Source organism: Mustela putorius, unplaced genomic scaffold (genome assembly GCF_011764305.1).
Source record: "Mustela putorius furo isolate JIRA1106 unplaced genomic scaffold, ASM1176430v1.1 tig00003834_pilon_pilon_pilon, whole genome shotgun sequence".
NCBI classification, from domain to species: Eukaryota; Metazoa; Chordata; class Mammalia; order Carnivora; family Mustelidae; genus Mustela; species Mustela putorius.
The window spans coordinates 54,891,882-54,908,626 of record NW_025421987.1 but is presented as its reverse complement, the minus strand read 5'-3'; the positions used below and the strand labels follow the sequence as shown (position 1 = coordinate 54,908,626).

The following is a 16,745-nucleotide window of genomic DNA, read 5'->3' as shown; positions in this document are numbered from 1 at the left end:
ACTTGCAGAATGTAGTCACTTTTCCATTTGCACAGTTGCAGCTATTTTCTTAGCTCTTTGGTTGTGTTCACAGGTATTCAGAACGATTTGATAGCTATGTAGCTGAATTCCTGGGACCAAACGAAAACTAAGTCTCCTATTCCTCCGCCATCTTGGACTATCCCTCCCTGTCAATACCACTCAAAATTGTAATGAATTACATTTACATCCTTGCCCTTTGGGGAAAGGATGAATAATGAATTCATCCTTGCGATGAATTGTAATGAATCACTGATAAATCTTAGTAGAAACTCTGGGATATCAGTAAACTCAGTCGTTTATTCTTGTCTCTCAAGCTGTTTCTGTATTTTTTTACCTATCAGTTTAAAGATTACCTCTGGAAAATGAAAACCTGTATTAAGGCAAATGAAATAAAAGCAGTTTCAAATGTTAGGGTGCCTGGTTGACTCAGTCAGGAGAGTGTGTCTCTTGATCTCAAGGTCCAATTTCAAGCCCCAAGGTGGGTGTACAGATTAGTTAAATTAATCAAACTTTTAAAAAAGTGACTTCAAATGTAAACCTGATAAAAAAATTAATTGTAATAGACATTAAAACTATATATAAATTCATTTTCATAGGTAAGTGTCCAATTATCATTACATCTTTTTCTCACCATATGAATAAACAATCAAAATAAGACTCGACTACAGCAAAATAATCATAGTTCATGTTTCAAAAATATTTACTTCATCCTTGAATCACTAGATCTATTATCTGAAATATCAAAATAAAATGTTTTACTATTTTCTATTTTTAAAGTCTGTATTTACTTTAGAACTAAGCACAAAAACTATTTCAAATACTACAAATAATATAATCAATTTAATGTTTAGCACTATCAGATTTTTAAGGCTTTAATTTAAAATTTGGACAATATAATAATTCTTTAGGATTAAAAAAAGCCATTTTATTATACATTCAAAGGAAAAATTTCCAAACTCGTGTTATTAGTTAATAAAGGACTTGTTAACTTAGGAAGTTATAACAAAGCCAACGATGATTAAATTTAAATGTTTTTATTCACATGGATGGTAAATACTGTCCCCTAATAAAAAAGCAATGACACTGTCTTTCAATCTTTCAAACTTATTAAAAAATTCATGTGTTTCTTTTCTGTATCATGTGTTGACATGATAAAGGATGCAGGTTGTAAAAATCAATTTAACAGACATTATTAAATAATTTCAAACATATGCAGAATCTTGGATAAATGGTTAAAATTATAGATGAACATTAAATGTGGGCACATGAATATTTCATGTCCACCAATGGGTTTAACAGAAAACGTGTTTGCTGATTTCTGGTAAGAACTTGCTTTCTGTGACTCTTTAAACGCCCAATTCCAAATCTTCCAGCTCCTGGATAAGGGCTTTCTCTTTCTGAATTTTCTCCAACTAGAAAAGTTCAAAACAACAAAGTTATTAAATAGGAAATGAAATAAAATAATTACTGGATATACAGCCAGAACAGCAAAGGAGAAAAAGTTTATAAAAAGTATTTCTGATACTTTAACAGATCTACTGGAAAATACAGATTTAAAAATACAGGGAAACAAGCTCTAATTTTTTCCTGGTATGAATCAAGGGGGCAAAGGACAGATGCTGTCTTATTGCAACATTGAAGGTCCAAGAAATTTTCCATTCTACACTTGGGCTTCCCTCAGAAGGAGAGAAAAGAGCAAACAGGGCAGTATAACCCGAGATACAGAAAGGAAGAGAATCCTATGTTTATCTATTTTAATAATTTGCCTTTATTTTTAATAGCAATGGCCTTAGTATACCTCTTGGGAATAGTGATTCTCTCCTTCGCCATGATCTACATCCTATCTTCCCCTATCCTCTTTTAAATGTGAAAACATTTTACCAAATATATGGCATATGTTTTCAAATTAAGTTTTTCAATTATAAGCTCTCCCACTTGATTAAATAATTGTTTATAATAAAAAGAAGAGTGGTAGTAATTACAAGCATAAATGAAACATGTAAAAATGACCTGATTTTTTTCTAGCTGTTTCCCAGCTGCTGCTTGTTCTTTCAGTTGTTCGATTGCTTTCAGTTTCTGTGAATATCAAATATATTACAAGTCAAGAGGAAGGAAGAACAAGTAATTTCAGAATGCAAATTTTCTTAGTAATAACGCAATCACATGGATTGGAAAAATGAGTAAGAAAAAACAATTACCTTACCTTTGGATCAAGGATAGTCTGTTAAAATGCTAAGGCAAAATTTTTTGTTTTTTAACTTATATGTAAAATTGAATATGTTAAGAACATGGGATTTGGCAAAAAAATTTTCAAGCTCTCAAGTAATTATTATATAATATATGTACATCTTTAAATATGTAAATATATCACCAACTTTACTACTTCTTCCAGCACTTCACTATACCCAGACAATGTGTTTGGCTTTAAGAGGTATTTTGTAGGGGCACCTGGGTGGCTCAGTGGGTTGAGCCGCTGCCTTCGGCTCAGGTCATGATCTCGAGTCCCGGGATCGAGTCCCGCATCGGGCTCTCTGCTCAGCAGGGAGCCTGCTTCCTCCTCTCTCTCTCTCTCTGCCTGCCTCTCTGCCTACTTGTGATCTCTGCCTATCAAATAAATAAATAAAATCTTAAAAAAAAAAAAAAAAAAAGAGGTATTTTGTAATGCAGCCTGGGAAGGCTCTAGAAACCTGGTTTTACCCCAGGGCCATCATCACAAACTGGCTGCAATAAGACAAATTAATAAACTTCTTTTTGTCTCTGTTTCTTCATCTTCAAAACTGGGATAAACATCTGTTCCTACCTATCTCACAAATGTCTGATGAAATACTAAGTATAAGTGTTCAGTGTATTTCTGTACAAATGTACATTTCTTATTACTCCAAGAATCAATAATAAAAACTAATAATAGCTATCAGACATTTGTGACTAGAACTAAAATCAGTTCCCAAATTATAGAATTTCATAGAGAGAAAGCAATAATCAGAACTGCTACAAACTTCTTAGATGCCTCTCTTTATATATTTCTCATGGATTTCTTTCGATAAATACATCTGATTTTTACTTAAGTGTCTCACCTTCTTTAGGTTCTTAATTTTTTTGTCTATTTCAGGGTCTCCAGAGGTTGATTGTGAGACAGTATTTCGTGGTGTGCTCTGTGGGGCAGGAGTAGGTGCCAAATCTGGACTCTTCTCATTTCTTGCTTCCTGCAGGAAACATTTTCAAAAATTCAATTTTCTAAAATGAAACATTAAAGTACTTCAACCAACACAGTCTTGGTATATAAAATGCAGAAACCAAAATGTGATTTTATCTTTTATACTACATTTTATATAAATGATCTGAATTGAAAGTCTCATGAAGTAGCCACATTGTCCCATAACAGAAATATACAATACAGCTTTAAAGAAAAAAAAAAAGAAAGAAAAACACAGATAAGGAGACACCCAAAAGGATTTTACCATGCAATCGTCATAGGGAACACTTTGTTAGGTCTAAAATTTGGAGTTGAAGTAGAATAATAAAATACTAATAAATGATAAATTAATAAATAATAAAAATAATAAAATAATAAAAATAAAAAATAAAATAATAAAATAGAGAATAATCCTATATATGAAAAGAAATGAAATGATTTTAGCAGAAAAACACAGGAGGTTTCTGTATCAGCCTATAAGCATTCCAAACTTTTGGGTATTTTAGGATATGCCACTATATGAATGGTTTAGAAATATGAGAGGGCCCTTCTAATTTAAAGTGTTTGAAGTTTTACTTTGATGATGTCCTCCAAAAACTCTAGTAAGTATGTATGATCAAGTACATGTAATGGATAATGTTACTAGATAAGCCCTGCAGAGATTTATTTATAATCAGATCAGTTCAGCTGATCTGAACAAATTTAAATTTGTGACAAATTCCTAAGGAAAACTCAAAGGGATATTGCTCTCCATGTAATCAGACCTCTGATTCTGAACCACTTCTCTTTCCCCTCAGGTGCCATATTCTTGTTTTCTGGCCTTCGTGTGTGCTAGAACAACTTCAGGTTGCCTGGCTGACCCTACTTATTGTTTAGGCCTTTTGAAAAATTCTCTCCCAACCCAGAAGACTGGATTAGTTGCACAACACGTGCTATGTATTCCTACTGTAACAGTATATTACACTATCTCCCATTAGATTGTACCAGAGGTTTCTTTGTTCACTATTCTGTTTGTGCCCCCAGCACAAGACCTGCTTTATGGCACATGCTAAATAAATGAAGTAGTCAAAGAACTACTCTGCTTTTGTAATTATGACAAGACATACATTTTTACAAGGGGGGGGGTAAAAGGTTACTTAAGGCTTTATTAGCCCCAAGACAGAACTTCTATTTCTTCCTTATAGAGTTCCCAGTAGAATACATAAAGCCCCAAGGCCACAACTCTTACTCAGAGTTCTGGGTAAAATGCTCTGAATACCAAAGCATCCTAGGGGGACATGAAACATGGTATCACTCGTATCTAGAAATATTTGCCTGAGAGTTTTTGGAGAGCATAGAACTGGAGTCACTTTTTCTTTTTAAAGCATGTTAGTTGTACTTTTTGTATATTCCAGTTCAACAAATATTAACTTCTAACCTTCCATGTGAAAATGCATTACTGAGCAAGCACTTTAATAAATAGAAAGAAACTGTTTAGATTCTTCTCCTAAGAAGCCTATTTATTCTAATAATATGTAGTTTGGTACTTTCATAATAGAAAACTAAAGAAGAGTGAGTAAAAGGGGAAGAGAGGTACTGCGCCTATCAAAATTCACTTCTGGGGCACCTGGATGGCTCAGATGGTTAAGCACCTGCCTTCGGCTCAGGTCATGATTCCGGGGTCCTGGGATTGAGTCCTGCATCAGACTCTCTGCTCAGTGAGAGCCTGCTTCTCCCTCTGTTTCTCTCTCTGTACCTCATGAATAAATAAATAAAATCTTGAAAAAAAAATCATTTCTGATATCAAGTAAGTATTTTTAAAATTTAGTTTGCAAAGAGCTGAGAAAAATTTTCTTCTAGGAAAGAAGACTAATGTCAATACATGTGAAAAACTACTAAGCGAAATATGAAATTTGACTTTCTACCATATTTTTGAAAACCAAGAATAAGTTAAAATGTCTGCATTATTATACTTAAATTCTGGTCATTCTCTAAAAACAATATATATATGGTAAGATTAAATTCTTAGGTTCAATTCCTTTTGGTAGAGTTCATAAGCTTATAAAGTCATCACTAGTTTATAAAAGCACTTGGTTAGATTATATGTCTCTAACTCCTTTATCTTTGATTACTTAACTCAAGAGTCAGGGCTGAGAAAGTAGCTATTGTCACGGACCATTTACCTTTGTTCTATCACCCACGTTAACTAACTCCAACCATCCATTTCAATAGACATTTTCCCAAAGATGACATACAGATGGCCAACAGAAACATGAAAAGATGCTCAACATCACTCATCATCAGGGAAACACAAATCAAAACCACAATGAGATATCGCCCCACACCTGTCAGAATGGCTAAAATCAACAACACAAGAAAGAATAGGTGTTGGCGAGGATGTGGAGAAGGGGGAATACTCGCGCTGATGGTGGGAATGCAAACTAGTGCAGCCACTCTGGAAAACAGTATGGAGTTTCCTCCAAAAGTTAAAAATAGAGCTACCCTAAGATACAGCAAACACACTACTAGGTATTTACCCAAAGAATACAAAAATACTAATTCAACGGGATACATACACCCCGATGCTTATAGCAGCATTACCTACAAGAGCCAATTATGCAAATAGCCCACCCAAGTGTCCGTCAACTGATGAATGGATAAAGATGATGTGGTATATATATACAATGGACTTATGAGCCATAAAAAAGAATGAATCTTGCCATTTGCAATGACACAGATGGAGCTAGAGAGTATCACACTAAGTGAGGTAAGTCAGAGTCAAACACTATATAATTTCACTCAGATGTGGAATTTAAGAAACCAAACAAACAAGCAAAGGGAAAAGAGACAGAGAAAGTGGCAAACCAAGAAACAGACTCTGAACTATAGAGAACAAACTGCTGGTTACCAGAGGGGAGGTGGGGTAGATAGGTTAAATAGGTGATGCGGGTTAAGGAGGGCACTTGTTGTGATGAGCACTGGGTGATATATGGAAGTGCTGAATCACTGTATTGTACACCTGAAACATTATACTGTGTGTTAACTAATGGGAACTTAAATAAAAATTTAAAGAAAATCTTTTAAAATAATCTTTTTTTTCTTTTTTCTTATTTATTTATTTATTTGACAGGCAGAGATCACGAGTAGGCAGAGAGAGGAGGACGCAGGCTCCCTGCTGAGCAAAGAGCCTGATGTGAGGCTCGATCCCAGGACCCTGGGATCATGACCTGAGGTGAAGGCAGAGGCTTAACCCACTGAGCCAACCAGGTGCCCCCATAAATAAATAATCTTATAATAAAGAGGAAGAAACACCATTTACAAAAATAAGATTCTTAAGTTGAGTGGGCTTCAGAAAGCCCTTCCATCTCAACGAGAAGGAATCCTATACTGCCACTATGGGCAGATTGGAGGTTCCTCAGAAAACTAAAAACAGAGCTACTATATGACTCTGTAATCCCATTTCTGGAGATATACCAAAGGAAACAAAATCATTATCTCAAAGAGATACCTATATTGTGTTCATTGCAGCATTATTCACAATAGCCAAGGTGGAAATAACCTAAAGTGTCCATCAATGGATGAATGATAAAGAAAATGTGGAATATACATATAAAATGGACTATTATTCAGGGGCACCTGGGTAGCTCAGTTGGTTAAGCGTCTGCCTTCAGTTCAGGTTACAATCCTGAGGTCCTGGGATTGAGCCTCACTTCGGGCTCCTTGCTCAGTGGGGAGTCTGCTTCTCTCTCTCCCTCTGCCGCTCCCCCTGCTTGTGTTCTCTTAAGTGCATACTCCCAATCTCTCTCAAATAAACAAATAAATATTTGAAGGAAAAAAAAGGAAATCCTCCCATTTGCAATAATATGAATGAACATGGTGGGATTATGCTAAGTGAAATAAACCAGACTGTGAAAGAAAATACTGCATGGTATCACTTATATGTGGAATGTATTTTTTTTTTTTTAAAGATTTTATTTATTTATTTTTCAGAGGGAGAGCGAGCACAGGCAGACAGAGTGGAAGGCAGAGTCAGAGGGAGAAGCAGACTCCCCATGGAGCAAGGAGCCGGATGTGGGACTCGATCCCAGGACGCTGGGATCATGACCTGAGCCGAAGGCAGCTGCTCAACCAACTGAGCCACCCAGGCGTCCCATATGTGGAATCTATTAAAAATAAAGTAAAACTCTTAGAAACAAAGAGTAGAATGGTGGTTGCCAGAGGCTATGGAGTGGGGGGAATGGGGACAGACTGGTAAAAGGATACAAACTTCCAATTACAAGATGAATAAAGTCTGAGGATCTAATATATAACGTGACCACAGCTGATAATACTGTATTGGATAACTGAAGTTTGCCAAAGAGTAGAATTTCAGTGTCCTCACCTCTCAAAAAGCAAATATGTAAAGTGATGGATGTGTTAATAAACTCAATTGTGGGCATCTTTTCACAATGTTTGCCTATAACAGCTTATCACATTGTACACTTAAAAATTTTTGTCAGTTATGCCTGAAAATATTAGCTAGGAAAAAAAAAAAAAAGAACTCTAATCTACCAGCACTTAAAAGGATACTACTAACTTGTAATATTCAGGGCCAGTAAGGGATTTCTACTCACACTGATGAAAGGACAATTCCTGCTTTTATACAAGTCAAATACATGGAATAGATCATTATACTTAGAATGACCTAAACCTGACCTATTTAAAGATTATCTCTGGAGATGAAATATATCAAGTACAAAAGAGCACACTGATTTTTTTTTTAAGCTCAGATTTTAGCAGACTGGTTGCATAATACAATTCTATGACTTAAAATAGGAACTCCCTACCAAAACATAAGCAACCTAGATATGTCAAAATTCCAGCATTACCAGCAAGACTGCATTATCTGAATCTTAAAATATGATCATGATGACTTCACTAACCAGATACTCCTAGCTTGGCTGACTGCAATATCACCGTAAGCCATATACAATCGTCATTTATCAATTATTACACTGGTGTAATTTAACTATAAAGTCACTTAGAAAAGGGGTGCCTGGGTGGCTCAGTCATTAAGCATCTGCCTTCAGCTCAGGTCATGATCCCAGGGTTTTGGGATGGAGCCCCGCAACGGGCTCCCTGCTGGTAGGGAGCCTGCTTCTCCCACTCCCCCTCCTCCGCTTGTGTTCCCTTTCTCACTGTGTCTCTGTCGAATAAATAAAAATCTTAAAAAATAAAATAAAATAAAACCACATAAAAATTATTTTAGAACAATTCCATTGTTTTGGGTACTTCTGTTGTTTGACTCCCAGTTGAACAATTTCCTACAGTAATATAATACTGAGTAACAAAATGGCTTTATGGTCATATAATTTCTGATCTCTCTTAACAAACATGCTTTCAGAGAGCAAACCATACCACTTCACACTCCAACAGAAGGGTCTATAACAAGTAACATACCACATAATCCCATTAAGGTTTCGGGTTTTAAGATCCAGTTCCCTCACTGCCTCATTATATAAACAGAACTACCCAGAAAATCATGGGCAAATACAAAAGAAAGACATTCTCACTATTTAAGTCTAACTTCAATTACATTTTACAACACAGTAGTCAAATCTTAGGGTGCCTGGGTGGTTCAGATGGCTAAGTGGCCAGCTTCTGAACTGGGCTCTGATCATGATCTCAGGGTCCTGGGATCAAGCTCCATGTTGTCCAGCTCCATGCTCAGCAGGGGAGTCTGCTTGAGGATTCTCTCTCTCCCTTCTCCTTGGCCCTTGCCCCTGCTCATGTGCATGTACATACACTTGCTTTCAAATAAATAAATCTTAAAAGAAAAACACACACACACACACACCAAAAAAACCCACAATAGTCAAGTCTTTAGGACTACAATCTTTAAACTTTGAGGCTTAAATTAAGCTAATTTAACTGGTTTTATTTTGTTTCAAAAAGATTAGTGCCCCAAATACCTGTTTCGCAGCTTTCTTAGCCTCATGCTTCCTTTGATTTTTAAGGGCTGTTTTTGATAATGGCTTATCACTTCCTGCTTGTGGTTTCATATTCTGAGGTGGTTCCTCCTCATGCTGTGGAAAATGTAGAAACAACTGTGAAATGGAATCCATGTTTTTAAAAACATGTATCAGAAATTATACAATTTTGTTACTGTGGGATAAATGTATTTTATTAAATTTATTTTAAGATCACTGGCAAAGGATATTTTAAAACTCAGTAGTAGGCACATTCTAACTATCAGGATGGATTTAATGAGGATCTTATTATTAGTGGATATATGATGTCTTTCAGTTATACAGTGCTGGCAAAACACAGTATAGTTTCGTTAAAACAATGGAACTTTTCTTAGTATTACTACTGACACATGCTTCATAGGAAATCAGATACTAACAACAGCTTCTTCCAGGCTCTTTTTGGACCTGACTACTGCCAACTGAAACCCAGTTACCTCATTTGCTTTCTTTCTTTTTTTTTTTTTTTAAAGATTTTATTTATTTATTTGACAGAGAGAAATCACAAGTAGATGGAGAGGCAGGCAGAGAGAGAGAGAGGGAAGCAGGCTCCCTGCTGAGCAGAGAGCCCGATGCGGGACTCGATCCCAGGACCCTGAGATCATGACCCGAGCCGAAGGCAGCGGCTTAACCCACTGAGCCACCCAGGCGCCCCTCATTTGCTTTCTTTACACAAAGAATTACTTGCTAGGTCTTTACATGCAAAATCAGAGATTAGAAGATTAAAAATAAAAGCAAATTAAAAACTAAAACAGATCAGAAGGAAAAAACATCCAAACAAACAGCAAGTGGTAACTGTATATTTGGAAATCCAGGATTAACATAATGAAGAAGCTCACAAAAAACTAAATAACTGGTCAGACTATAATAATAAAAAGAGAAAATCATTTCCATCAGGAGATATTTATATAACCATCCATCAACTATATTCCACAACAGAAAGGATCACTTAAGGATAGGATCAAGGAGAAGCTAGCATAGAACATGGTGACTATGGTTAACAACACTGTATCATATAACTGAAATTGCTGAAATTTGCTAAGAACTCAAATGTTCTCACCACAATAAATAAACTATAATGAGGTGGTAGATTCATTAATTAACTAGATTAATTAACTATATCTCACAATATATACATGTATCAAATCACCATGATGTATACTTAAATATCTTATCATTCTACATGTCAGTTATATTTCAATAAAAAATATATATACACAGGTTTAAGTCATCTCCACAGTTGCTGGAGGCCACATGAAGCATGCGTGGTTGCACCACAGCTTCTTATCAGGCTCATGTTTACTTATTGATTTCCCTCCAAACTGCTGTTATCTCAGTGTTAACTGTCTCTTACACTCTATCATACTCGGCACATCTAAAGAACCAGTTCTCTATGAAGTTTCCTAAGTACTAGATATCAGACCCCTGTGGTACTTGTAAGTGCTCTAAGGAGATGGGCAGGGCTCAAACACTGAAGGTACAGGAGGAAGAAATAAGAAACCATACTGTGACTTTATCTTAGCTGCATCAACTATTTCAGGTCATCAAAGTTCTCGGTGTGTACATGCTCTACCTGAAGTAACTGAGTATTTGTAGAACAGACAATTTGATGGCAATTCTCTTTCAATTCTTTGTTATCCACACTGCATACAATATTAGTTAAGACATAGCAGTATTTGCTGAACATGTGTTTTATACATCAAAATTCTTTCCATAGTGGGCTTTCCTACAGTACCTTGCTTTGGGTGAGAAGCTTCTAGTCATGAGAATGTCAAAAAAAAAAATGACAAAGCAATTAAAAATGATGTAAGGAAGGATGAGTAATAAGGCTCTTCTATACCATGAACACTATGTAGTCACTGACAGACTTTCATTTCAGACACACAAAAAATCCACATGGCTACTACGGATCATGAGCTTTTCTGGCCATAGTACTGTGCCCACCACAATTTCATCTCTGTTAATAAAATTTGTTTTTTCATTTATGTCAATTATTACCAGACTGTTTTAATGAGTACACTATAAAAGTGAAGGTTTTTTGGAAAGCCAAGAAATACTTAAGTAGAATTCATTTGTGAATTTTTATTTATAAAAAAAGCTAGGAAGTTTTTTCTTGAGAGAAAATCCCATCTCTTTTTTGTCCCTTTTGCTATCTAACCCTCCTCCCTTGTGAAGTTATTTACAAGAATGTCTTTGTTTCTATTAATTTCTTGACTATTTTTTTTGCCACTTAGCTCATTTCTAGAATTTGATACAAACAAAACTTTCTCACTGGACATATAATTCCTTCAACTAAAATGATTTGATAGGATCACATAATCACCATGTCACATACAAAAACAAAAATTTAGTGGAAATCTTAAATGTTACAACAATGCTGGTTTTTTAGAAGTTCTTACCAAGTTTTATCACTATTTTCAAAGTTTATCTTTCTCTTCCTCTCCCTATCAAAACAAATTAGTTTTATGAATCAGAGAATAAAAATACATATTGACTTAAAATTTATTACTCTTGTGCAACCTTACAGATATTTAGAAGCCAGGATATGTTGAGGCTGTTTCTGTTTTTATCTTAGGCAAGGAACATTTTAATATAGAGAATAAGACAAATCCAAAGACTACTGTAGCTCTCTTTTTTTATTCTAAATGCCAAGTATCATAAATGGGGCTTAATTTGTTCATGTATTTTTATGTTTTTAGTAAATAATACAAAAGGATGTTTAAACAGGACACTTCAATGAAGTCAAGAAGTTACAGACTACTGCTAGGTTTTGTGGAGGATGGCTATTCTTTTGTTTTTTGAGAGGGTTAGGAGTGGCATGAGGGAGGCATAGGAATATTTATCCTCTGAAAAAGTATCTACTTCCCTGACTGCCTAATAGTTAAGTGACTATATAGCCCTGTTTACTTGGTTCCAACTTACACTGATTGTATGGTCACCACTATAATACTAATAATATTATTGTTCATTCTTGCAGAACAGCTTCATTCCTTAACCTCATCCCAGAGACTCAGGTCATTAGTAAATGCTTCTCTGAGCTCTGAGATGCTAACATTTTAAAGCATATCAGAATCTGACCAATGCTCTGGTCCTAAATTTATGATATAGATGGGAACCAACAGCCTAAGGAAAACAAATACGTTTTGTCTGACCAACAGTGTTTTAAAAATTGAGAAATTTTATGTAAGCATCCAGACTTGTTCTGTCTTGAAAAATCACATTTTGGCAAACTGTGCCCAAATCTCCTATGGAAACAATCAGCTGCTGCTGTGTAGTTGCGGTGGCCTTTAAAGAGGGCATGGTCTCTCCCCTGCATTCTTCCCCAGTCACCAAAGCCTTACATTACCAGCCTCGCCTGACAAGCATCTGAATTTGAGCCCATGATCTCAATAAAGCCAGTATGTTATACTCCGTTCTCTTTCCCACATACGTAAAACGTGAACTGCTTTCAATTGCTACTTTGTCAACTTGACAATGCTAGCTGTTCATGATCTTCAGCAGTAGGTCCTCCATGATTTCTACTCTAGGGTTTATATTCTAATCAGGTACTAAGTAACGCAAGAAAATGCATGAGAAAAAGGTCTCCAGAACTCCACGCACTGAAAAATCTTTTCCCACCAAAGTAGTAAAACTGCTTACCAGTTTGGAATTGGTGATTGGCTTATTTCTTAAAGCTGGGGGTCTGTAAGCTGTTGCAGCTTTAGGTTCTTCACTGGGTACATCACTTGGAACTGCTTGGTAAGTTATTGCTTTTACTGGAAATATTCCATCTAAAAATGGCTGCCAAGAAACCTGCCATAATTCTCCATTTGACGGGACATCATACTTGTGCAAGACAGAGCCAGTATAATGCCAAATCTTGTACCCATTATTAACACGTAACCTGGGAGCACACGTGGCTGTTAAGATATGCTCACCATCAGGGCACCAAGCAAAATAGGTAGAATCAGAGGCTACTGGTTTAGAAATAAGTTTGTAGTTTTTAACATCCCATACTTCCATTTGTCCCCTCAGATTTCCAAATCCAGCCAGTACTAGTATATGTCCATGTGGGCTATAGTAGGCAGCATTACGGGGACCAGTTCCAAAGTCAAACACAGGATCACATTTCAAGTTGAAAATTGTTGCTTTGGCAGGCATAAAACCATAAACAGCACAAAACTCAGTAGAACTAGAATTCCAAACAACATCATAAATGGGGCCATTTTTTGCTAGAAAAAAAATAAAAGACCCAAATTAGCAATAAATCATTACATGAATACAATATTTATTAGCCAAGTTATAACTGTATAATACTTATAAACATGTCAAACAGTAAAAAAAAATCCAAAAATTTCAAGATATGTTACAATTAAAGTATTATATGATATACTATGGCAATTAATGCTTTATCTTAATTTCTTTTAAATATTTTGGCAATGTAGGCTCATAGAAACATATATTATTAGTCCTACTAATAAGCTAGTTTTCATTAGAAGAGGTAATATAGGGACATAGTAATAAAAATACAAATTATATAAAATGATATGCCACAAAATAAGTCCCTCCACACAAAGGCAACCTTCTGTTATATTCTTTGTATATTCTTTCAAAATATTTTTGTTGAAATTAAGCATCTCTCTTGAATACACATATACACTCACACTGAAATTCTTTGCTGTTTCATTTAGTACTCTATCTTGGAGATTTTCCCACATGAGCACATTAAGATCTGCCTCACTCTTCCAGTGGTAATATATTCCTGTATACTCTCAACTATGAGTGTATACAAATACATCTGCAGGAGTGAACCTGGCTGCTCAAAGGTTATGTACATTTACTTGATAAAGCCAAAATGCCCCTCAGAGAAGCTGTACCACTTTACACTATCGAAAGCATTTTTTTTTAAAGATTATTAACTTTTTTTTTTGCAATCTTTAATCCCAGTGTGGGGTTTGAACTTTCAACCCAAGATCAAGAATCACATGCTTTTCTGACTGAGCCACCCAGGTGCCCCATGAGCAGTTCTTTTTTTTTTTTTTGAGCAGTTCTTGAGTGTACATATTTTCCCCTCAGTCTCCCTCACGCTGTGTAGTTTCATACTTTTATCTTTGCCAAGCTACTAAGAGAAAAACCTTTCTATTTCTTTTATTATAAACTAAGTACCTTTTAATATATTTATACATAATTTCGTTTGTTTCTGTGGACTGTTTTTTACTGTCCCATGCTTATTTTTCTCTCCAGTTATTGTTCTTTTACTGATTTACTTCATAGAGTAACAAAATTCACCTTTCTCACATTTATCTCTTGTCTGTCTAAAAATTTTTCCCCAATTTTTTTTTTTTGTTTTGCTTAATTTATGGGCTTTTCTTCCTCCTATGTAGAAATCTGTATTTTATATATTTGCTTTCCTTTATTCTTCTGCCATGTTTGAAAATCTTTTTTCACTTTCAAGATTAGAAGAGAAGGTTAGGGTGCCTGAGTGGCAGATCAATTAAACATCAGACTTGAGTTCAGATCATGATCTCAAGGTCCTGTGAATGAGCCCTGTCTTGGGTTCCCTGCTTAGCTGGGTGTTTGCTTGTCCTTCTCCCTCTGCCTCTCCACCTGCTCATGCTCATTCATTCTCTCTCTCAAATAAATTAAAGAAAAAAGATTAGAAAAAAAGAGAAAAAAATCAACTTTAGGACCAGTTTATCTAGTTAAAAAAAAAAAAAAGACAACAAACCCTGGCTTTTTAATTTTTAGGTTAATTTGGAGAGAAATGACATCTTCATAAACACTTATATTTTTTTTTAAGATTTTATTTATTTATTTGACAGGGAGAGCAAGCACAAGCAGGGGGAGCAGGAGAGGGCAGGCTCCTGGCTGAGTAGGGAGCTTGATGCTACGAGCCGCCCAGGTGCCCCTATGAAACTCTTCTTAATAAAGGTCACATTTTGCCTCTTAGAAGTTTTGAAGTTTTCTTCCCATTAGTCCTATGTATTTCTTGCCTTTTGTTAGTTTCTATGGGATCTTTCCTTTCATTATGTTTTTCAAGTGGCTATTTATACTGTGACTTCATGTACATGCACAGATATGATTCTGTTTTCTCCTTTCAGAACTGTATATTTATTCTTTTGATCAGTTACACTGACTAGGTCTTCCACAATATTAAATTATAGTAGAATCCTTGATGACTTCAGAGGGAATACAAAGTTTTTCTTTTATAAGGAAGTTTTTTATAAGGAAGTACCTTACTTTTACATGTTCAAAATGAAAAGTCAGGGGCGCCTGGGTGGCTCAGTGGATTGAGCCGCTGCCTTTGGCTCAGGTCATGATCTCAGTGTCCTGGGATTGAGCCCCGCACCGGGCTCTCTGCTCAGCGGGAAGCCTGCTTCCCCTTCTCTCTCTGCCTAACTCCCTGCCTACTTGTGATCTCTCTCTGTCAAATAAATAAATAAAATCTTAAAAAAAAAAAAAAAAAAAGCAAAGAAAAGTCAAGGAGTTGCCAGAATTTTAGAACTGTAATAATCTCAGTAATTTAGCTCATCAAAACAAAAGATGAAATGGTAACATTCCTTAGTTCTGAAGACAGTGCTAAACTCACTAGACCAACTTACTGTCATAATAAGCAAGTCCCTAGAGAGTACTACAATGAAATTACCTCACTCGACAAGTTCCCCAGAACCAAATAAACTGGATTTTGTCAAAATAATCTATGTTTGGGGATGATTTTAGGTTTGTTAATTAAGAGAAATTTTACTTTAAAGGTTATTAAAATATTTGAGTTTTGTCATGTGATCAAGAATTTGCATTAGATCCTTTTTATGGCATAGTGCTCTATTGTTTTATCATAAGAAGACAAATGAATACTCACGCAATTGCACAACAGCACTTTCTCCATTTGCTGCAATGTAGTGCAGTGTTTGTTCCCCATAGTAGGACGCTCCTGTTTTGTCAACATCTGTACTAGCTATTACTAACACAGCAGTAGCTATAATAGTAAAAACTTTAGTTAGATTTAAAACACAAATTAACCTAATATTGATAAGAAAAAAATTCCAAAAAATGTAACAGAGCACATTTTCATTAAATAAGCATCGCTATTCTTTTTTTCTAAATATACAGGAATATGTCAATATTTCATAAATGAAATATAATTATCATACCTTTTTTATTCCATAGCATTGTAACCTTATCAGCTTTAAAGAAACTTTTATTAGCTAAAGCTGCATGAGGTCCATCAAAATTGGGGTACTGATACAATCTAACAAATGAAGGTGCACCCTTACTTCCCGGAACATAGACAGCCACCTGAAATACACACATATAAATCATTACTTAGTTTTTTCAGGCATGTAAACTAAGATGGACATGTTTTTACAGTCACTAAGAACCAGGAAAAAGTTTAATCACATTCCACATGAACAAAAACAAAGAAATTACCTTATATGGTTGGGGTCCAGGCGATAACACAAAATCATTAATTTTTTGCAAATGCAATTTATTTGCAATTGTGTCTGAAAAAAAGCAAACAGTGCTAGATGGACGAGAGAAGCTAATAGGAACATGATCAATTCTGAATG

General features: G+C 35.4%; 1 protein-coding gene across 6 annotated transcripts in view; it reads right to left on the bottom strand.

Annotated features, from left to right (window-relative positions):
- Positions 1 to 326: 326 nt before the first annotated feature.
- The window catches only part of EIF2A (eukaryotic translation initiation factor 2A), a 35,929-nt gene continuing 19,510 nt past the window's right edge, over positions 327 to 16,745 (bottom strand). For 5 of the 6 annotated variants that reach the window (XM_004755538.3, XM_013057711.2, XM_013057712.2 and 2 more), the window contains 8 exons: positions 16,606 to 16,679; positions 16,329 to 16,473; positions 16,037 to 16,153; positions 12,838 to 13,409; positions 9,145 to 9,258; positions 3,096 to 3,224; positions 2,032 to 2,097; positions 327 to 1,433 (listed from right to left, as the gene is read on the bottom strand). In XM_004755538.3, coding sequence (XP_004755595.1) covers positions 1,368 to 1,433; positions 2,032 to 2,097; positions 3,096 to 3,224; positions 9,145 to 9,258; positions 12,838 to 13,409; positions 16,037 to 16,153; positions 16,329 to 16,473; positions 16,606 to 16,679 — 1,283 coding nt within the window. In that variant the 3' untranslated portion in view covers positions 327 to 1,367. The remainder of the gene's footprint in view (positions 1,434 to 2,031; positions 2,098 to 3,095; positions 3,225 to 9,144; positions 9,259 to 12,837; positions 13,410 to 16,036; positions 16,154 to 16,328; positions 16,474 to 16,605; positions 16,680 to 16,745) is intronic. The other variant, XM_045088513.1, reaches the window with a different exon arrangement.